Genomic DNA, 22925 nt, shown 5'->3' with positions numbered 1-22925 from the left:
TGATGGGGTTGATAGAGAAGCTTTGTGGAAGATCTTAAGAATCTGTGGTGTACTAGGAAAACTGCTAGAAGCAACAAGAAGTTTTCATCAAGGGTGTAATGCATGTATACGATTAGGAAAAAGGTGAATGATTCTTCTAAGTGAAGGCTGGCCTGCAACAGGGGTGTCATTTGTTACCATGTTTGTTAATTTGTTTATGGATGGGGTGGTGTAAATGCAAGAGTCTTGGATAGAAGTGCGAGTATGCAGTTTGTGAGGGATGAAAGGGCATGGGAAGTAAGTTGTTTGCTGATGATACAACACTGGCGGTGGATCAAGTGAGAAGCTGAAGAAGTTGATGACTGATTTTGAAAGAATGTGTAAAATGAGAAAGTTCAATGTGAATGTGAACATAAGCAAGTTATTAGGTTTAACAGGGTTGAGGGACAGGTTAGTTGGAGTGTAAGTTGAAATGGAGAAAAGTTAGAGGAAGTGAATTGTTTTAAATATCTGGGAGTGGACGTGGTGTTGAATGTGTCCAAGGAAGCAAAAGTGAGTCCCAGGATGAGGAATGGGTTTAGATCCTGGGAGCGCTAAAGAATGTGTGGAAAGAGAGAACATTATCTGCAATGGCAAAACTGGGTTTGTTGGAAACAGTGCAGGACAGGCTGTAGATATGGTTGTGTGGAGGAGGCTGATGTGTTGGAAATGAAATGTTTATGGACAGTTTGTGGTCTGAGGTGATTTGATTAAGTAATGAAAACTTAAGAGAGTAGTGTGGTAATAAAAAGAGTGTGGTTGAGAGAGCAGAAGAGGGTGTGCTGCAGTGGTTTGGACATAGATAGAGAATGGATGAGGGAAGGTTGACAAAGAGGATATATGTGTCAGAAGTGGAGGGAACATATAGAACAAGGGAACCAAATGGGAGATGGAAGGAGAGAGTGAAAAGGATTTTGAGATTTTGGGGCCTGAACGTGCAGGAGTGTGAAAAGTGTTCACAGGATAGAGTGAATTGGAATGTCAAATACTGGAGTCGATGTGCTGTCAGTGGACTGAACCAGAACATGTGGAAGCATCTGGGATAAACCATGAAAAGTTCTGTGGGGCCTGGTTGTAGATAGGGAGCTATGGTTTTGATGCATTTCACATGACAGCTAGAGAATGGATGTGAGCAGATGTGGCCTTTATGTATATACAAAGATTTTTTATATATTGTCTCTTTTTGACCTTTGAATATTGGTGTGCTCTCTGAATTCTACCTTTAAGTATTTTCCTGTATACATTTGCTAAGGTAAAGCTCTTAACCACAAGATTACTTAATTACTGTTTTACTTATATCAAGGTCATACTAAAAGAATTTTATGGGTTATGCTTTGAATATTTCTGATCAGTCTGAAGCTGTTGAAGAGAAGACTTCTGGAGCCAAAATATTTGTGGAAATTTTTGTATCCACCATCCTGGTTGAATAAGGGAAAACATGAATGATATTAAAAGATTGATTTTTTTTAAGTATTTGCAATTTAACACTTGTTTTCCTCCTCAAATAGATCTTATTGAAGCAAAAGGATGTGGAATCATCAGCCTACTAGATGAAGAGAGCAAACTGCCAAAGTCTTCTGACATGCATTTTACTGCAGCTGTCCATAATAACCACAACAATCACTTCCGTTTGGCTCTTCCTCGCAAGAGCAAACTGAGGGATCATCGAGAAATCAGGGATGATGAAGGCTTCCTAATCAGGCATTTTGCTGGTGCTGTTTGTTATCAGACAGTAAGTAAATTTCAGAGAAATGTGTATGTCTTGGACATAGATAAGTAAGACTATGATAAAAATAGAGAGAGAGAGAGAGAGAGAGAGAGAGAGAGAGAGAGAGAGAGAGAGAGAGAGAGAGAATTTTTGAATATACAGTACAGGATTTGTAAGTTCTAAGTTGGTTAACTGATATTCCATCAAATTTATTACAACAATTACTGAAGCCCTGCAGTCACCTGCTCTAGGAAAACACAAAAAATGACACATTCATTCACACAGTCTCTAGCTGAAACGTGTAATGCACTGAAACCACAACTACCTATCTAGGCTCTACAGACCTTCCCATGGTTTATCCCAGACATTTCACAGACAATTGTTCAGTCCATTAACAGCATGTCAACCCTTGTATACCACATCATTCTCATTTACTCCATTCTTTGCATGCCTCTCACCCTCCTGAATGTTCAGGCCCCAATCACTCAAAATCTTTTTCAATCCATCCTTCCACCTTTAATTTATTCTTCCGCTTCTCCTTGTTCCCTCTACCTCTGACACATATATCCTCTTTGTCAACCTTTCCTCACTCATTCTTTCTGTATGTCCAAACCATTTAAACACACCCTTTTCTGCTTTCTCATCCACACTCTTTTAATTACCACATATTTGTTTTACCCTTTCATAACTTGCTTGATCAAACCATCTCACACCACATACTGTCCTTCAACATTTCATTTCCAACACATCCACCCTCCTCCATACAGCTCTATCTATAGCCCATGCCTCACAACCTTGTACTATTGTTAGAACTACTTTTCCTTCAAACATACCCATTTTCACTCTGTGATAACGTTCTCTCTTTCCACACATTTCTGTTTTGCTGCTTCTTTTTAGATGCAAGAGAGAATGTCTACAATGACATGAGAAAATAACATGCCCCAATTAAAGCCACCTTGGGTGGAAGGAGTAGAGTGAGAGAAAAAGAATGTAGAGTTTATTGTGGGTTCTACTGTAGTTTATAGACAATTAGATAGTTTTATATATGATGATTTGAACTCTCTGTATGATACATCTAGGATTTCTTTAAGTAGAAAAGTCATTAACTTTAGTTTTTACTTGAAATGTTACAGGCACAGTTTTTGGAAAAAAATAATGATGCTCTTCATGCCTCACTTGAGGCTTTAGTCCAAGAGTCACAGAACAAGTTCATCCAGGGCCTTTTTGCTGCCTCCGGTGACAGCCACACAGCCCGTGGGAAACTGTCTTTCATATCTGTAGCATCCAAGTTTAAATCACAACTCCAAGAATTGATGGACAAGTTATCTAGCACGGTGAGTAGTCAGTAATTGACCACACAAGATATGCAGCCTTTTAGGAACATTTTTATTACATGTAATTTTTAGTACTGGAGATTCAACTTTGAGAATATTTGTCTTAGGCGAGCAGTCTCTTTAGGTATTGGATAGAATTTATGTAAGAACCAGATTACAAACATTGTTTCAACTCTTTTTCAAGCTTAAAACTCTTAAATCTATTTAATGGAAGGTCGTCATCTAGCTGAAATCACAATGTAATGTGAACAAAGCTTGCAGCTTGCTGGTTTTGTTCCACTCATGCAGTTACTCCATTACCAGTGAGCCCATTTTGACTCTTGTATTTGATTGTATTCAGATAGTATTAAGTCTTAGTATTAAGTCTAAAGTATACAGTTTCCCCCCACATAGTAAGTGAGACATCCTTTACTTAGTTTTTTCAGAATACTGGTCATGAGAATAGCTGAGAGTGTCAGTCATAAAGTGAAGTGAATAGAACATAGCTTACCTAAGTTTCTTTGATATTACTAAGGTTTTACCTTCCCAGCCTAAATGAATCTCAATGACTGATGTCAAAAATGGGAAATGTAAGCTAGAAATGCTGACTGTTATAGGTATATCTAGATATCTTCATCGTCAAGCAGTTTTAATTTCTGATTGATTTTGTTATGGAGAGAAGATTAATTACTTTTAACCCCTAGAATTGAATAGAGGCCTAAACTGACATATGAAACGGTATCTGGGCATTCACTATTGGATCATATGAAATGCAATCCAAGTTTCATGTTATTTTTTTTCAGGAATTTAGTGGGCATGTTGGAAATAAAATATCTCGGTACAGTGTGATGTGAGATAGGTTTATGGCATAATTGATTACAGTATAAGACATTGATGTGGCTAATCAGGGTGTGCTTGAATGATTGGATGCATGGAGAATGTGAGTGAAGAGAGATTGAGTAGGAGGATATGTGTGTTAGAATTAGAGGGACAAGGGTGAAGGAGGGGAGAGGAAGAAGGAGATGAAAGGATAGAGTGAGGTAACTGGGCTTTAAATGCATCAGAATAGTGAGAGGTATGCATAACATAGAATGGATTTGAGTGCTGTACACATGGGGGAGACATGCTGTCAGCAGACTGAACCAGGGCATACGAAGTGGTCAGGGAACCACAGAAACTCTGGTTTTGGTGCGTTAGACATGGCACTTAGAAAGTGGATGTGAGTGAATAATGAAATTATATCTCTGTTCCTGATGCTACCTTTCTGTGCCAGGAAATGGGAACAAGAGTGAATAAAGAATTGCATAGCTTATTCTTATGAAGTGAGAGACCACATTGGAGATGGGAGGTTGGAGTGAAAAAGATTTTGAGCAATAAGAGCCTGAACATGCAGGAGGCTGAAAGACATACATGGAATAGAGTGAATTGGAACGATGTGGTATACTAAAGTTGATGTGCCATCAAAGAACTGAACTAGGACTTCTGAAACATCCAGGGTAAACCATGGAAAGGTCTGTGGGGCTTGAATGTAGATAGGGAGCTGTGGTTTTGTTGCATTACACATGACAGTTAGAGAGTGAGTGTGAGCAGATGTGGCCTTTCTTGATCTATTTCCTGGCACAACCTCACTGATATAGGGGGCAGTGATTGGGCATGGAGGAAGACAAGATAATGTATATGTTATTTCTTTTCTTTTCCTTCACGTGTGCCGTTTCCTGTGGGGCAGGGTGGCTTTGGGATTGGATGAAGGTGAGCAAGTATGAATATGTACATGTGTATATATGTATATGAACAGTAAACTCTCAATTTAATGGACCTCAATTTAACAGATTTCGGATTTAGTGGACTGGGCAAATAATTATACGTTAGTTAAGATTGTTTTAAAGATTAATGAAAATTAAAAAATCTCCAACAATGCCCAAAGCACATTTCATATTGCACTTGTTTATGGTAGTGTGGTATATACTCGCTTTGTTTTGGTCTCCGTCTGCCTCAAGCTAATATGCAATCAGGTTGTATATAGAGAATTGTGACTTTATTTATGACATAATTTTGCAATTCTTACAATTCAAAATGGCATGAAGTGGTAAAGGAGTTAAAAGAAAGCATGTGAACTGCATACTGTATTACTGTATATTGAATATTGTATTAAGAAATGGCCTATAGGTTACATTCTCGATTTAACAGACACCCCTTCCCCTGATTAGTATATTGAATTAAGGGTTTAATGTATGTATGTATGTATATGTATGTGTAGGTGCATTTATGTATATGTATGTGGATGTATCTTTCTTCGTCTGTTTCCTGGTGCGACCTTACTAACACTGGAAAAGGCGATCAAGTATGAAAAATAATTATTGTGAACAGTATTGTATCTCAAACATAGTTTGATATCAGTAAGATGAGAAGATACCAGAATTTGCTGTTAAGGTGAAATTTAATTAGTTTCATTTTTTGGAACACCTGAGGAGTAGGGCATTTTTAGTTACTATTGTGGTATATGACATGGTGCTGATTGAAAGCAAAATGAGGTAGAATAAGATTGAAGAATTGATAAAGCAGAGGTCTCCAGCAAACCAATTTTCTGCATGTTGTATGTTAAGAGGCAAACTGTACTTCCCATTCATTTATTTTTTTATTTTTTCTTAGATTGAGAGCAAATCACACAAGGTTGGTGGGGTGGTGCTACAGTTGATATGTTTTTAGATTTTACCTTTCACCCTCCTGCATGTTCAGGCCCCGATCACACAAAATCTTTTTCACTCCATCTTTCCACCTCCAATTTGGTCTCCCTCTTCTCCTCGTTCCCTCCACCTCCGACACATATATCCTCTTGGTCAATCTCTCCTCACTCATTCTCTCCATGTGCCCAAACCATTTCAAAACACCCTCTTCTGCTCTCTCAACCACGCTCTTTTTATTTCCACACATCTCTCTTACCCTTACGTTACTTACTCGATCAAACCACCTCACACCACACATTGTCCTCAAACATCTCATTTCCAGCACATCCATCCTCCTGCGCACATCTCTATCCATAGCCCACGCCTCGCAACCATACAACATTGTTGGAACCACTATTCCCTCAAACATACCCATTTTTGCTTTCCGAGATAGTGTTCTCGACTTCCACACATTTTTCAAGGCTCCCAAAATTTTCGCCCCCTCCCCCACCCTATGATCCACTTCCGCTTCCATGGTTCCATCCGCTGACCAATTCAACATCTGGTGTACTTAATTATGACTTGTTTTTCTAAATGCTTGCTATAGAATTCACTTTAGGAGAAATGCACCAGTCTTTCCATTCCATAGTCCTGAGAGTCATTCATGCCTTTATTAAAGGTTTTAAAGTTTTAAAGGAATTGACATTGAAAAGTTCACATCTAAATGAATAGTTTTATGATGGTTGTATTTGTCTTTTAGGGTACCAATTTCATCCGGTGTATAAAACCAAATGTTAAGATGGTGGACCATGAGTTTGAGGGTGGACCAATTCTCTCTCAGCTTCAGTGCTCAGGGATGACTTCAGTATTGGAACTAATGCAGCAGGGTTTTCCATCTCGTGCACCTTTCCATGACTTATTTAACATGTACAAAAAATATCTTCCTGCTGAGCTAGCTAGGCTGGATCCCCGACTTTTCTGTAAGGTGAGTGTGATGTTAAAACCAATTTTTTTTTTACTTATCCACAAATTTGAAATAAAAAGATTTAAAGGCTTCGATTTGAATTTATGCAAAACAAGTCAAGTAATAGGTAGGTTTTTTAGAAACACTTTGAAATTCAATAGTTTATGATTCTAGTACTATTAGGTAACAAGAAATGTTGTTGAAGGTATGATGTGCAGGTTTTTTTGTAAAACAGTATTTTAGTTTTATATTTATTATTTTGTAGGCGCACTGCATGTTCCATTACATAAAACTGTTCTTTCATTTTTGATTAACGAAGGTATCTCATATATTTAATTGTAGATTGTTCCAATTTGGTTTGCACAAAATACAATATGATTATTGTATCCCATGAAGATGCATTGTTGATTGAAACAGTAACTTCTCTTTGCACTGTGTGTCTTTCAGTCACTCTTCAGAGCTCTGGGTCTCGATGACAGGGACTTCAAATTTGGCATGACTAAGGTATTCTTCCGACCGGGTAAATTTGCTGAATTTGATCAAATGATGAAGAGTGATCCAGATAACCTGCAACTGCTGGTGTCCAAGGTGAAAACATGGTTGCTGCAGTCACGATGGAAGAAGTCTCAGTGGTGTGCTCTCTCCGTCATAAAATGTAAATTAAAGATCCATTATTTTAGGTATCATATCATATCTTTTTTATTTGAAAGTCTGCCACCTCCACTATGTAAAGTTATTGGGTTACTTGATATATTTGTACATCATTAATAGGTTTCCCAGTGGCTATTTATAAAGTTGAATTTTTAGTGAATTCAGTTTCTTCAAATTGACTCATTATTCTGTAATAAAAGTGAGTTTGATTGTGGGTTACAGTTAGTTTATAGCTGTGTAGGATAATTGTCTTTCATATTTTTTATTTCTCAGTGAAAAATAAAATCCTATATCGTCGTGAACAGCTTATAATTATACAGAAGAATGTAAAGATGTATAATGCCATGAAGAAGTACCGGCCCCGCTACATGGGTGTTATCAAGATCAAGGGTCTGCAGGTACAGTGTAGAATCCTGGCCATTCATATTTATTTTCTAAAGTGCTTAATGTATTTTTGTGTGTCATATTTCTGTCAATATCTGTCTATCAGCACACTGTGTTGCAGTGTGATCCTTGTAGAATCACCTCCACCTGTCATGATCACTACTTGTCATCACTTTCCACCACACATGCTTTCATTTCACTTTTGTAATCTCTTGTGGATACTGCAGTAATGAAAGAGATTTAAAAGAATTGTACATCTCTATGGATGGAACAGTTATGCATTGAGAATAATCATGTTAACACGTTTTAATATAAAGCAAAATGTTTGAAAATCATGTGATTTTTTGTGAATTTAAGCCACTATGAAGTCTAGTTAGTAGCCTGTTGTGTATGAAAACATGTGATGATGTAATGAACTTTTTATTGTGGACATTCATTTTGCAATTAAGTATCCAGTAACAAGTGCGAAATGGATGTCTCAAAGAAGGAAATGCAGTGCATGTTTGATTCTCTCTTTGTTTTTTGTGGTTTGATTCAATACAAGCAAAAGTCTTCATTAAGAAAGATGATGTATCATGTCACTATTTGAAATGTCTCGAGTAAATATTTGAAGAAGGTTTTCCCATTGCCTTAAAAAGTTTGCAGGTTATAAGGTGAATTGGTCTTGAATTTTTTTTTTAGGCTTTGTCCTTGAAGAGACTAACTAATTTGATTTGTTTTTGATTAGTATGTGTAGTTTTAGTTAATGAAGCTGAGTAGACTATTAAGGATAGAGACTATTAGAAAGACAGCTTTTTGTTGGGAGTCATCATATTCATTGTATAATTGGCATTCACTAATCCACAGGGCCAGTTGCAACAAATGTTAGCGATTGTTAATCAGCTGAAGAAAGAGAAAGATTCATCATTAGCAACAGTTAACAAGATTCAGAGTACTATGGATTATACCATCAAGAAAATTCAGGTATGTTGTTAGCATTATTTACAAATATTTTCACTGATTTGTGCAGTTAAAGTGCCTTGATTAAGAAGGGTAAAATTTTGTAGTAGATGGTATAATGTTTGTTTAATTTTTACTAATGCAGTGAGAATAGAGATGAAAAACATTAATACCGGTTGAATATCCTGTATCCGAAATATCTGGGACCAGGTGTTTTGAATGTCGATTTTTTGGGGTTTTTGGATTATATGCATATAAATAATGAGATATCTTGGGGATGGGACCCAAGTCTAAACACAAAATCCATTTTTATGTTTCATATACACCTTATTCACATAACCTGAAGGTAATTTATATAGTATTTTTGATAATTTTGCACAAGAAACAAAGTTTGTGTAACACAACCATCAGAAAGCAAAGGTGTCACAACCTCAGCTGCCCATGTGGACAGTCTGTGGTTGTTTGGCATCACCTTCATTCCTGACTCTGAATTTATATGCTGTTGATGAGCAGTCATTTTCTTATGCTTATTCACACATAAATACTTAACAGTAAAAGAATATGAAACACCATTAATACAATAAAAAAATAATGTGCTTAGGTAACTAAGCAGCACAGTAGCATCAGCAGAATACCTATATCAGCTGTTACACAATACTGACAAACAACTGCAGGTTTTCACTTTCCACTTACAATGCTGTGGTGTGGAATTTTCCACTAACTGCTACTCAAAAAGTTTCGGATTTCAGATTTTCAGATTATGGATGCTCAACCTGTAAAAAGGTGTTAATGAAAATCTCATAGGTATGAAAGTGAATTTGAAGTGTTGTGAATGCAGGAAAAGAGTGTAGTGTCTATGACTGTGTAGTATCAGGTTATGAAAATACAGGAACAGTATGTTGAATAAAGATTTAAGAAATATGGTTAAGCAGAAAAAGATTTAAAAGAGGGTAATTTTTCTTGAAGATATTGATGTATGGAGGATGGTGATCGTAAAATGTAAAGTCCTGGATAAGATGTAAAAAAGTGGATGTGAATAAAAGGAAATCACCTGTGGATCTTTGAGGAATAGGTAATGAAATTTCAAAGGAGAATAAAGAGAAGTGGAGAAAATAAAGAGGTGAATAGGTGTAGAAGGAAGGTCTTTGCAAAAAGCAAGGATACTTGAGACAAATCTAGGTGACTGCTTGTGATAAAAGAGATATTTGGTTACAGATGAGGAGAATGCCTTGAGAAATTGATAGTATATAATTTGATAAGAGACTTGGGCATAATTTCAAGAGGATTAAAGGACAGAGTGGAGAATAGTTATAATAGTTCATAAGCCATGAACAGAGACAGATAATGCAGAATTCTTCAAACATTACAGGTCCTCTAACATGTTGCAACAAATGTATCACTTATTGGATTTTGATTTTGACCTTATGTAATGGTATTTCCCAATTTTTTGCATTAAAGTGATATGATTTATTCTCCAGGCAAATCAACTGTGTTTGCTAAATTCATTTATAACTGATTGTAGCACATTTGTGTATTTTTTAACAATACTTGTCCACTGTTTCTTACTTTGGCAAGGTAGTGCCTGGAACAGAAGAATGATTTCACATGCTTACATTTACTCATTTGCTCTCATGTGTGATGCTCTGAAGCTAGAGGAGTGTAACAGGCAAAAACCCAAATCTATGTGTCTGTTCCATTTCTTGCAGTAGTAGCAATGAGTACCCTCTGATTGCTTTAATGTCTGTGTCTTGTGATATGTTTGTTTCCTTTACTCTGTCATATATATTTAGCTTTCAGGACTGTTTCGTGGAAGGGGAAGGGAGCATTAAATGACATAAGTTCTGATGGTAATGCAGCTGCCCATGTCACATATAAGAATGATCTTGAGAAATATATCTGAAATCCAAGATAATATTAAAAGCTAGCATGTAAAGACTACAGTGTGGGATAAATGTATGGATGTATGTGTTACCTCAGATATTACTAAGTAGTTAGGAATTGCATTGTAAAATTGCAGTGATAAGTAAATACAGACATTATTTCAACAGACAACTAATATGACCCGGGAGCAAATTGACAGGGAATACAGTGCCCTTGTTACTTCTATGGATGCAGAGCTCAGTGTCTTGCATAAGAAACTGACTCAGCAAAAGAATGCTGAGGAGCAAGAGCGACTCCGTCGTATTCAGGAGGAAATGGAGAGGGAGAGGAAGAAGAAAGAGGAAGAAGAAAGAAAGAGAAGAGAAGAGGAGGATATTAGAAGGAAGTAATATATTCGGACTTGCTGTTTATAACTATGCATACCTTTTTGTTTCCTTGTTGATAAAACCTAGAAGTGTTGTTTGGATGCAGAGAGAATCATACAGGGCTAGAAGGGATATTTAAGATGGGGATAAGTGAATCATCCATAACCCTCAGAGGTATTGAAAGAGTTGTCAGGTCATTTTTCTCAAATACAAATGGCTACCATGCCATGTGCAACTAGGCATACTTCCATCTTTAGGGGAAGGGTTAACTGGTAGCTATCCAATCCAATGTGACCGGACTGATGTATTCTAGTTAGTTTGGTTGTTAACAGGCAAGTATTTAGTTATTTCTCATGCTTTGATAAGGGGCATATATTGCCAATCATATCAATAGGTCATTGGTGTGTGTTTTCACAGTTTATTGGGTGGTGAAATACAGAAGGAAGTATCCTATACTTCAGACAGATTTTTTGAATGAGAGTTTAGTCATTTTCTTTGAATCTTCAAAGTGTGCTATATTTCTTTACATAGACTTTATTACAAGATATAAGAAGTAGAGGTAGAGTGATGATAATTGATATCTTTATGCTTTGAGTCAGTCAGCTTCTCATGTCAAGGTAGAAAACTAATTCAGATCTTGCTTGAGTACCACTCCATGGGAAAGATATGTGAAATGTGTTATTCTGATAAACAACCCTGCAGTACCTCAGATTATTATGTCGGTTGGTTCATTGTTATTCTGTGGATTATAGAAAAGCCGAAATGGAGGCACGACGCAAACAAGAAGAGGAATTACGACGTAAGCAAGAAGAGGAGGACCGTCGTGCAGCAGAAGCCCTGCAGGTTTGTTATCATCCTGGCATGAGTATAATACATTATAGAATTCTGTTGACCTTGAGATGATGATGGATGATGATTATTATTATTATTATTATTATTATTATTATTATTATTATTATTATTATTACTATTATATCCCTGGAGATAGGGGAGAAAGAATACTTCCCATGTATTCCCTGCATGTTGTAGAAGGCAACTAAAAGGGGAGGGAGTGGGGGCCTGGAAATTCTCCCCTCCCGTTTATAATTTTCCAAAAGAAATCATTATTATTATTATTATTATTATTATTATCGTATTGTTTCATGCATGTTCACTGTGTCCTACATTAGTGAGGTCATGTTAAGAAAGTGAAGAGAGGCTTAATTTCCTCACATCCACTCATCATCTCTGTATTGCACCAAAACAGAGCCCTTATCCACAAGCATAACCCTACAGACCACTCCATGATTTCCTAACCTTTTCATATGCTCTGGTTCGGCCCATTGATAGTATATTGCCCGTTGTATACAACATTGCTTCAGTGCCTTCTATCCCATGCATTATTGTTCATACCATGATAACTTAGAACCCCTTGTCACTCATCCTTTCATAAACTTCTCAGTCTCTCCCTCTCTCCTGTGTCCACCACTACTGACATGTACCATATATCCACTTAATCTCTCTTTGCTCATTGTCTCTATATGGCTAGACCATTTCAGTATTCCCTGGAAAATTGTATCAGTCATATTATGCTTACTACCACACTTCTCTCTCAAATACAACACAATCAACTCTTCTCATGCCACATATTGTCCTCAGGCCTTTCATTTTCAACACATCCAACCTGTATCATTCTTTTGAATTTATGGCCCAAGACTCGTATCCACTCAGCACCACTGGAAGCACTATACTATTGTAGTCCTGTCTTTCAGCATATACACTGTATATTGAATTTTTTTTTTTAAGGAATTTGTTTTTAAGGTAAAAGAACTGTTATGGTAGGCTCAACATTGCTGTATCCTTAGGTGTATCGTGGATCATGCACAGGCACAAATTTTTACATTTTCACTTGGGACCTTCCCATCATGTTTTAAAAAGCAAGATTGGTTATTTGTTCCATATAGAGGCATTAGTAGAAACTATTGCTGGGTACTACTGCAAAAAGCTCTCAAGTTTGAAACTGTTTTCTATGGCAGGCACAGTTAGCTAAGGAGGCAGCTGAATCTGAGCGCCAGGCCCAGTTGGAGGAGCAGGAGCGAAGGGATCATGAGCTTGCACTCCGCCTAGCCAGTGAGACCAACTCAGTTGTGGATGATATAGCCCCATCACTCAAGAGGTGTGAATTACAGTTTTACTCATTTTATTATGGAATAACTCAAATTTTCTGTATAATACACAAGATAGTTGGGGTATCATATAAAGAGCAGTTGTTGCAAAGTTCAGAAGAATTATGAAGGTTTATACCATGAAAATAAACACTCAGTGTTCATTAAAAGCAAATAGATAAGTGTAATTATATTTGATTCATGTAGCTATAAGTAAATAGGAAATGGAATAACAGTTTCAGTGTAATTTGATTATTATGATAAAGGTAAACACCAGGTTTACAGATGATGGAAAATACAGTTTGCATAACTCTTGAAGTCATCTTTTTGTGCACTGATACTAATTGCTATACAGCAGTAGATGTAGATTATTTATTGAAATATTGGTAAGAACTAGAAATTTTCATCCCACATGGCTAGTGCTAAGGGTATAGTTTTTATACCACAGTTGGAGTATCATATTTAAAACCATTTGATATGAAGGAATTCAGTTTTCCTCCATGGTGTAAGTGAAATTAGACTGGGGCTATAGACTGTACAAGATAGCATTTTAATTCTATTCCAGTAAAACAAAACCTGAGCTTTTCATAATAAGCTTGAACCAGTGCTAAATTACCCTCTTTAGGAAATCCTTATTAAGCATGATGAATAGATTGTTTCGTTGATATGCATTTTTTTTTTTTTTTTTTTTTTTTTTTTTTTTTTTTTTTGAGGGCTAGTTTGCACTCATGACTTTCCAAGCATTAGGTGCTATACATTCACTTCATTGTGTCCTAGCTTGATACAAGTAGCTTAACTTAGGAAAGGCAGGTATGTTTTAGCTTAGAGTACGTTATACATTATCCTCTCACCCACAGCTCGGTAAATGGAGATCCCAGCCAATTGTTCAAGTTGAAAAGGTATTCAGTTTGTGTACGTACTTCGTGGCTTGATTAGTTTGCCATGAACATCTTAATTTGCTGCTTGATGTTACCAGTGCTGTAATCCTGTAGGACAACTATTGCTTATCCCAAGTGTTACCACCTATATATATAATCCTCTTCGAAGCTTTGAAGAAATTTGAGTGGTATTTAGGGCATTATTTGCTTTTCACAAAGTTAAAGGTCCATTTTCAAACATAATTATATAAATATGAATTTATGGTATTTCTGTTGCCTTTTGAGATTCACTTGCAGAGGCTGCAATTGAAAAGATACTTATTTATAGTATTTTCTTTAATTTGTGACCCACTTATTCTGTGCTTGCTTAACAAATTTCTCTTTAGTAAAGACAGTGAGTGCTAATAATTGCTGGCAAAGTTCATGAAATTCCTTAGAATTGACATTTTATGGTAGGTTTAAAGGGGATTTAGAAGGCTTCTGCATAATATCTCTTTCTTCCCTCATGGCAAAGAATAAGTAAAGATTAAAGGTGGAATTTCTGCTTATTTCATTGTAGATATGAATGTATCAAGAGCTGATGTTAAGTTTTATGTTTTCAACACATGAAAATGGATGGTCAGTTTTCAATAATGCAGTAATTACTGCATGTATCACCATGCATTGAATATGTGAAAAGACATACTGTATGCAGATGAATATTGAATCCATATATGTCCACTTGTTCTTCAAAGTTTTGAACTTAGTTTTTCATAGCAATGTATTGATTTCACCCACATGCACCTTGAGTAGGGTAGACAGAAGTTACTCATGCAATTACCCAGAATTAACAGTATCTTGTGTGTGATGTAGGTGCATCTGGGTATTATTCTCAGAATCTTCTTTACACATTTGTCACCTTAGATTTTAGCATCATGCACAAGTTTTATTATGTATAGCAGAATCTGTCTTACATGCAACCATATACTTATTAAGCTGTAAGCATTGTGTCCAGATTGTGGGATGGATAACCTTATTGGGCATATGAGTGTCAAATTAATAAGGCACTTGTAAAAGTTCATGCTGATGAAATGTAAATACGAGAGCTTTTGCATTGCATGTAAGAAAATTAGATTAGTTTTCAGCATCAAGTTGTCTGATTCCTCTCGATTGCTTGAAAATAATGTGGCATGATGTACAAAAAGTAACTGAAATAAGATTTTTTTAGAGACCTTTGGCATTAGATAAAGAAAATGATACTTTAGCATGTAAATTAGATGAGGTATTATAAGTATGTGTGCAAATGTTGACACAGCAAAGGGAGAATGAAAAAGAAAAGCAATATTTTAGGTGAATGGGTAGAAGAAAACTTATTACAATGAAGAGAAAAAAAAGTTCAAATAAGAGTTGGAGATTAGTTACAGGGACAAGGAAGAAACTGTGAGGCTGGTAAGTGATTGTTAGAGTTACTATGTTGTACATAGCAAGTACATGCTTCACTGAGAAAATTTCTGGATGAGGTACTTTTAGTAAAGAATGATTATGAAAGAAGACTAGTTGCCTAAATCAACATAGTTTATGGAACAGTTACTGTATTTATATGTCTGTCTATTTATGTGTGCACCTTGAAAGACACAACCACTGTATCTATCTGAGTATATCTCTGATGCCTGTTCCCTCCAGGAACTTCCATCAAGGGGGTAGCCACAGCAAAAGAGTCTCCATTTATCCCTGTCTTTGCCTGCTTTCCTCTCATACACCATTCTACACATTCTTCCACCATTTCTCTCCCTCTAGTACTCTTCCACTATATTTTCATTACTGTACCACATTGCTTAGATATGGACTGGACATACTCTAGCTATGAATATTCACAGTAATGGTGTCTAGCATATTGTTGTCATAATGGAAGTAATACAAGATACCATTTTCTGCATTCCTAAATTTTCTTCTTCATTTTAGTAAGGAAGCAGTAAAAACAAATAAACATTGTCCTCACTTGTTCACATTAGATTATTTGTAACCAGATTATACCATCCACAGCCAGACTTTCCAAAGTACTCAATGGTATACCTTTCTGCTTCATCTACCCTTGTTCACTGAACTAAGAGCATTTCACTTCTATACACCATTTTGGTCCAGTTCATTCTACTCAGTGCATGCATCTTGCCTTCCTGAATGGTCATTTGTCACTCTAAAGCCTTCAGTTCTTCATTCTTTCATCACCTACTTTAGTGTCTCCCTCCCCATTTGTTCCTACCTCCTCTGACTCATAGATCCTCTTAATAGTTTCTGCTCACTATCTCTAGATACCTAAACTATTTCATCACACCTTGGTCAGCCACCTCGGAGTACTTACTGCTGATAATGAAGATGAGAGTATGTGTGTAATGTCTTTCTTATTTCACAAAAATAGTGATATAAGAAATTTGATTGATACAAAGATCTCTGGAGTTCCTTATATTCTACACGGAGGAAGTTCTTTAGTAATGGAGACTATTGCCAGTGCCACCCCTTTTGAGGGAGTTCCAGTTGGAACATGCATCAGAGATACAGATAGATAGCCTCTGCAAACACTTAAGCACTAGAGTTGCCCTCTGGCAGTGGCCTGCTAAGGGTAAGGCTCTAAAGGCTACAAAGCAGTAATGGAGTTCACTGATTATGGAGTGTATGTTGCTGCAGCCACTCCCTTGAAGAAGCCCAGGTGGGAATAGGCATCAGAGACATAGATAGAATAGTTTTTGATGGAAGATAAATGAGACCAACATTAGGCATTGCATGATTTAAACCCAGTTTTGAATCTAGATTTAAACCTTCTTTTAGTTTGGAGCTCTTATGTTTTCTTTTATATAAAGCACAAGGTTTATTATAGATTCTTTTTTATTAGGCAGCTTCCTTTGCATCTCGTCATTATAACAGTCACAGAAAGTTCTTTAATGCTGTTGAATTGTTAGGTATCACCTTTCTTGGAATTTAACATCTGAAAAGACATTAGACTTATTTTGTTTTTGAAGGATAGCATGTTTATCTTTAACCATGAATTGTTCATAATGGACTTTGAGGTATAACTCTCAAGGGTCACATCCCCCTAATGCCCCATTTGCCATGGGCCTAGTACCATGACAATTGCAGTTTTGGGAACTGCAGTCTACTAGGAACATATCCTAATGGTGGGCAAAGGAAAACCGTGCTGTACATTTGTTTTTTATGTTAGGGTTAACCTTTTCAGAATTTTACCATCAAAAAACAGATTTCATGAACTCCATGGGAAATTATGTGATTAATAATTGAAAAATTCAAATTCTTTTTATATTTTCAACTGGTTTTCATATTTCATTGGCTTGAATTATTCACTGAATATTTTTTCTTGATTTGATACATATTTGCTCTATTGCATGTTTGCTTTAGTCACAACTATATTAATTTAAGAATGATATGTCTTCAGACCTGATATTTTGATTCATATTGTCGGCTTTAACAGTTTATTAGGAAGTAGGTAGAATTCAGACAACATGATGGACGTTTCACCTGAGTGAGTTAACATTAAAGTATTGGATATGAAATGGAGAGTGGTTAAAGGGAGAGTATGGAACCTGGAATCAAAAGTAGCACAAGGACTCAGAATGTCTTTATCAGGCTGTGGTCCTGGGCTGGGTTAGGCCAGTGCAGCCTTCCTGTTAAGCGCTTAGTGTGGATGATGAAAACCCACCCCACATTTTCTGAGAGTTTTAAAAAGATATGTGCATGAATGAAACTGTGTGTACTAGGCCTGTCATACTTAGGAAAAGATGTTCAACTGTTGTTTAGGCTCTTTTCATTTTTTCAAAAGCGATGTTGTTCATATCAGTTTCATCTTCCTGAGGAAAATAGCTGGTTATCCATCTAGTACCTTTGCTACGTAGAGAGAGATACAGTGAATAAGTTTGAGTGAGGGAAGGAAAAACAGAGAATGACTGTGTGTGTGATATGATGGTGAATAAGTGAATGAAAGTTTTTGTGAACATAAATGAAATATACTTAAACATTTAAGTGCACTTCTCTGCAAAAGTAGCACTTAGAATATGGGGAACCAATGAATGGTTTAGACATACGTAAAGCTTTCTGCATAAGCAGATTTTGAATGACGGTAAAGTTATCCCTCACATTCTCCATTGCCACTCAAGTAGTAGAATCGTTAAAAACTTTGCAGTGGTATGAGCTCTATTATCCATTCAGAAGTATTAGCTAAGAATATAGTGGTCAGTGTTTTGAAATATAAATCAATTCATGGCCAGCAGAAGTCAGAGTGACTGTCCCTTTTGTTGGAACGTGGAGCTACATGAAATATACAGCATTTTCAGTTTTCAGTTGTCTTTGTTGATGCATGAAATACTTGCTCTGTATCTCAAGTACAGATTGTGATGTCAGAAAACCATCCTGTATGTTAACTTTGGACTTTCAGTGTTGTAATTCTTGGGATGAGCAGGTTTGACAAATTTCTATTTTTGTAGATGTTAATATGTGTTTTAGCATGTTAGTATATAACATGTTAACTGTTATATTTTGTCTGACTTTATGTACTCAGTATTAAAATGCTAACTTGCATGCTTATAATAACATAATTAAATATTAATGGATGAATTTCAATGTTATGAATTTTTTGTCATCATGCCAAGGAAATAATTATCAGAGTTCTTTTCATGTATATATCTTAGGTAATATTTTCACTTTTATTTATGTAATAATTTTTTCATGTGACCTGTATCATACATTTGTTTTAAAGAACAGAACATATATTTTTCTTACGAGATCGTATGTTATTGAAATTTTGAAATTATTACAGTTGATGAATTCTTAGAATGTTGTATTTGTCACCAGATCCAGCATGGTTGAGAGACAGCGACAAGAAGCAGCTAACAAGAAATATGACCTCAGCAAGTGGAAATATGCAGAATTACGAGATACAATTAACACTTCGTGTGACCTTGAGCTTTTAGAGGTACTGTAGATGACATGAGCTATTTGAATGTTGATGTGTAAGATTTATCAAGAATGTGTATGTGTGGTGTGTTTAGATGTGTGAAAGGTGTTTTTGAATAGGTTGTATTTTGGGCATGGATTGTATGTTTGTGTAGGGTAATATACCTTACTTTACTACCTTACCTGTCCTAGGAGTCTCTTTTACAGGGCTCTTGCAGCATTCAGGGAAGCCAGCCACATTTACTTTGTGGGACGATAGGTCATAAAGTGTGGTGATGTAGTATGTATTTCGCCATGGGTTGAACACATAGTAATTAAGAATTATGAGTTCATTGTCTTCAGTGTTGAAGTTGCATCTTGGGCATGACAGTCTTAAGTTGAAATTTTGTGTGTAATGTAAGAGAGTTGAATGGTGTCCAGAACATGAACAGGAAAATGTAACTCATATATATCTAGGGAGCATAGTTTCTTATGGTTGTACACCTGGAGGGGAACGTAGTTGTTTATTGATTGTTGGGTGATTTTGGTATGTAGATTTGTCAGTGTTGTACTTACTAGGGAAAGGAGGATTTGTGACTGTAGGTTGTTGATATATGAAGTGGGGGTCAGTTTCTTAGTTTTACTTGGGGATTGCTGGTTGTTTGTGAAGTGGTTTGGGTGCAAAGGGTCTAATGCTGTCAGGAGTTAAGAGAATGACAGTAGACCTCTCTGGTGATGCAAACATTCTGTTGTGGATGAACCAGTGTCTTGATTGTGTGATGTTATTTTGCATTTTTGTAGACGCTTGGATACTGTCAGGGTGATTTATATACCTGTATATGGGGCTTATACAGTATCTGGTTTTAGTACGTTATTCACGACTGCTAGTGAGTGTATATGAGCAAATGCGGCCCGTTTTTCAATTCCTAGTGCTGCCTTACTACATGGGAAATGATGAGCAAGCATGAAGGATGAAAAAAGAATAAAAATTCTTTTCATACATATCATTTCCTGCATTAGCGAGGTAGCATCAAGAGCAGATTATGAGCCTTAGAAGGAAAAATACTCACTTGCCCCTATCTCTGTTACTTTTTTGGAAAACGGGAGAGGAGGATTTCCAGCCTCCTGCACCCAACCCTTTTAGTCACCTTCTACAACGCACAGGGAATACATTAGTAGTATTCTTTCTCCCCATCCCCAGTGATGATATATATTTTTTTTTTTTTTTCTTTGTCGCTGTCTCCTGCGTTTGTGAGGTAGCGCAAGGAAACAGATGAAAGAAATGGCCCAACCCACCCCCATACACATGCCTTGATTCAATCCACTGACAGCACGTCAACCCCGGTATACCACATCGCTCCAATTCACTCTATTCACTCTATTCCTTGCCCTCCTTTCACCCTCCTGCATGTTCAGGGGATAGGGGAGAAAGAATACTTCCCACGTATTCCCTGCGTGTCGTAGAAGGCGACTAAAAGGGAAGGGAGCGGGGGGTTGGAAATCCTCCCCTCTCGTTTTTTTTTTTTTTTTTTTTTTTTTTTTTTTTTCCAAAAGAAGGAACAGAGAGGAGGGCCAGGTGAGGATATTCCCTCAAAGGCCCAGTCCTCTGTTCTTAACGCTACCTCGCTATCACGGGAAATGGCGAATAGTATGAAAAAAAAATATATATATACACACACAGACATATACATATATACACATGTACATAATTCATACTGTCTGCCCTTGTTCATTCCCGTCGCCACCCCTCCACACATGAAATAACAACCCCCTCCCCCCGCATGTGCGCGAGGTAGCGCTAGGAAAAGACAACAAAGGCCACATTCGTTCACACTCATTCTCTAGCTGTCATGTATAATGCACCGAAACCAAAGCTCCCTTCCCACATCCAGGCCCCACAGAACTTTCCATGGTTTACCCCAGACGCTTCACGTGCCCTGGTTCAATCCATTGACAGCACGTCCACCCCGGTATACCACAATGTTCCAATTCACTCTATTCCTTGCACGCCTTTCACCCTCCTTCATTTTCAGGCCCCGATCACTCAAAATCTTTTTCACTCCATATATGTATATGAGTGAATGGACCATTCTTTGTTTCCTAGCACTACCTCATTGACGCCAGAAATGGCAATCAAGTATTGTTAACTGGTTCGTAAGGTTATTTACTGTATGTATGACTCATGGTGAGGTGCCTGAGGATTGGCGGAATGCTTGCATAGTGCCATTGTACAAAGGCAAATGGGATAAAAGTGACTGCTCAAATTACAGAGGTATAGGTTTGTTGAGTATTCCTGGGAAATTATATGGGAGGGTATAATATAAAGTAAATACATATATATATATATATATATATATGTATATATATATATATATATATATGCATACACAGACATATACATATATACACATGTACATATTCATACTTGCTTGCCTTTATCCATTCCTGGCACTACCCTGCACCACAGGAAACAGCATCGTTACCCCTGGGAGTGATGAAGAATTCGTGGAAGGAGGGGATGTTATAGAGCAAAAATGGGTATGTTTGAAGGAATAGTAGTTCCAACAATATCATATGGTTGTAAGACATGGACTATAGATAGGGTTATATGGAGGAGGGTGGATGTGTTGGAAATGAAACGTTTGAGGACAATACATGATGTGAGGTGGTTTGATCGAGTAATTAATGAAAGGGTGAGAAAGATGTGTGGAAATAAAAATAGTGTGGTTGAGGGAGCAGAGGAGGGTGTGAGGAAAGATTGACAAAGAGGATATATGTGTCAGAGGTGAAGGGCTCAAGGAGAAGCAGGAGACCAAATTGGAGGTGGAAGGATGGAGTGAAAAGATTTTGAGCGATCAGGGCCTGAACATACAGAAGGGTGAGAGGCTTGCAAGGAATAGAGTGAATTGGAACGATGTGGTATACCAGGATCAATGTACTGTCACTGGAAATCCTCCTCCTTGTATTACTTAACAGTGGAAGGAGCCAATTGAGGATTTATTCCTCTGATGTTCATGCACTGGTTCCTGATGCTACTTTTGCTTTTATAAAAGAAAGAATATATGTATACTGATACATGCAGTATGTGTATGTGATTTCTGTGTGATTTTTTTTAATTCAAATGTCTTTATTCTGCATTTTAAACACTAAAAAACAGTCATTTATTCCATAGGCTTGTCGTGCTGAATTCCACCGTCGTCTGAAAGTTTATCATGCATGGAAAGCAAAGAATAAGAAACGCACCACTATGGAAGAGAATCAACGTGCCCCTAAGTCTGTTCTTGATGCTGGTATGAGATTATATGAATAATTATATGACTGTACACAGTATGTTACCATGAAAAGAAGTCACTTTTGTAAATGTTTATGACTTTTTATTTGTTAATATTATGTTTTCTATATTTACCTTTTTATTGCAAAATTTTTTGAACCTTTCTTTACATTATGTGCACCAGCTTATCACTGATGCAGACTTCTGAAGGTGACTTAGTTTTACAGTTTCAACATTAGCTACACTTTCATTAGGTATTTAACATTCTATGGGCACCACCTAGAGAACCAGAATTTAACAACAAAGATGAAATTAATATGATTCTGATGAATGTCATTTTATATTCTTATTGGATGAAATATCTTTTCTGTGTTTGGGTACTTTTCAGTTTAGAATAATGTGGAAAAACTGGCACTTTTTCAAACAGAACTGTCATGAATATATTTTTGATGAATGTTTAAATCGTATTCTTGATGAAATCAGTTTCAAATGATGTGGAAATAATGGCTCATCTTTCATAGAAATAGGAAAATTCTGTATGTGGTCATCTATGAAATGATCTTTGAAAGATATTGTACCTGGCCCTGCTTGTGTTAAGTTGAAATTCTTCAAACCTTACAACCTTCATTTGGGCCTTCAAAATTATATGTGTATGTTATATGAATTCAGATTTTTTAAGATATTTTGTTTCTAATGCTACCTCACTAAGGTGGGAGAGGCAGCTAGGTATATATACTGTATATGTATATATAAAAGAAAATATTATTGTCCTTGATTACAGTAGGCATAATTGAGGAGTGCTTAGGTAAAGTATCAAGGAAGTCATGTG

General features: G+C 36.6%; 1 protein-coding gene across 11 annotated transcripts in view; it reads left to right on the top strand.

Moving 5' to 3' along the window:
• Positions 1–22925, top strand: part of jar (Myosin heavy chain 95F jaguar) — a 119968-nt gene that overhangs the window by 77670 nt on the left and 19373 nt on the right. For 8 of the 11 annotated variants that reach the window (XM_071679707.1, XM_071679699.1, XM_071679700.1 and 5 more), the window contains 12 exons: positions 1527–1750; positions 2860–3060; positions 6463–6687; positions 7114–7321; positions 7591–7715; positions 8548–8664; positions 10689–10906; positions 11639–11729; positions 12902–13041; positions 13888–13929; positions 18745–18865; positions 21998–22115. In XM_071679707.1, coding sequence (XP_071535808.1) covers positions 1527–1750; positions 2860–3060; positions 6463–6687; positions 7114–7321; positions 7591–7715; positions 8548–8664; positions 10689–10906; positions 11639–11729; positions 12902–13041; positions 13888–13929; positions 18745–18865; positions 21998–22115 — 1830 coding nt within the window. The remainder of the gene's footprint in view (positions 1–1526; positions 1751–2859; positions 3061–6462; positions 6688–7113; positions 7322–7590; positions 7716–8547; positions 8665–10688; positions 10907–11638; positions 11730–12901; positions 13042–13887; positions 13930–18744; positions 18866–21997; positions 22116–22925) is intronic. The other 3 variants (XM_071679708.1, XM_071679701.1, XM_071679705.1) reach the window with 1 other exon arrangement.

This window comes from Panulirus ornatus, chromosome 30 (genome assembly GCF_036320965.1).
Source record: "Panulirus ornatus isolate Po-2019 chromosome 30, ASM3632096v1, whole genome shotgun sequence".
NCBI classification, from domain to species: domain Eukaryota; kingdom Metazoa; phylum Arthropoda; class Malacostraca; order Decapoda; family Palinuridae; genus Panulirus; species Panulirus ornatus.
Note: the sequence above shows the minus strand (reverse complement) of the source record. Positions and strands in the feature narration are given on the sequence as shown.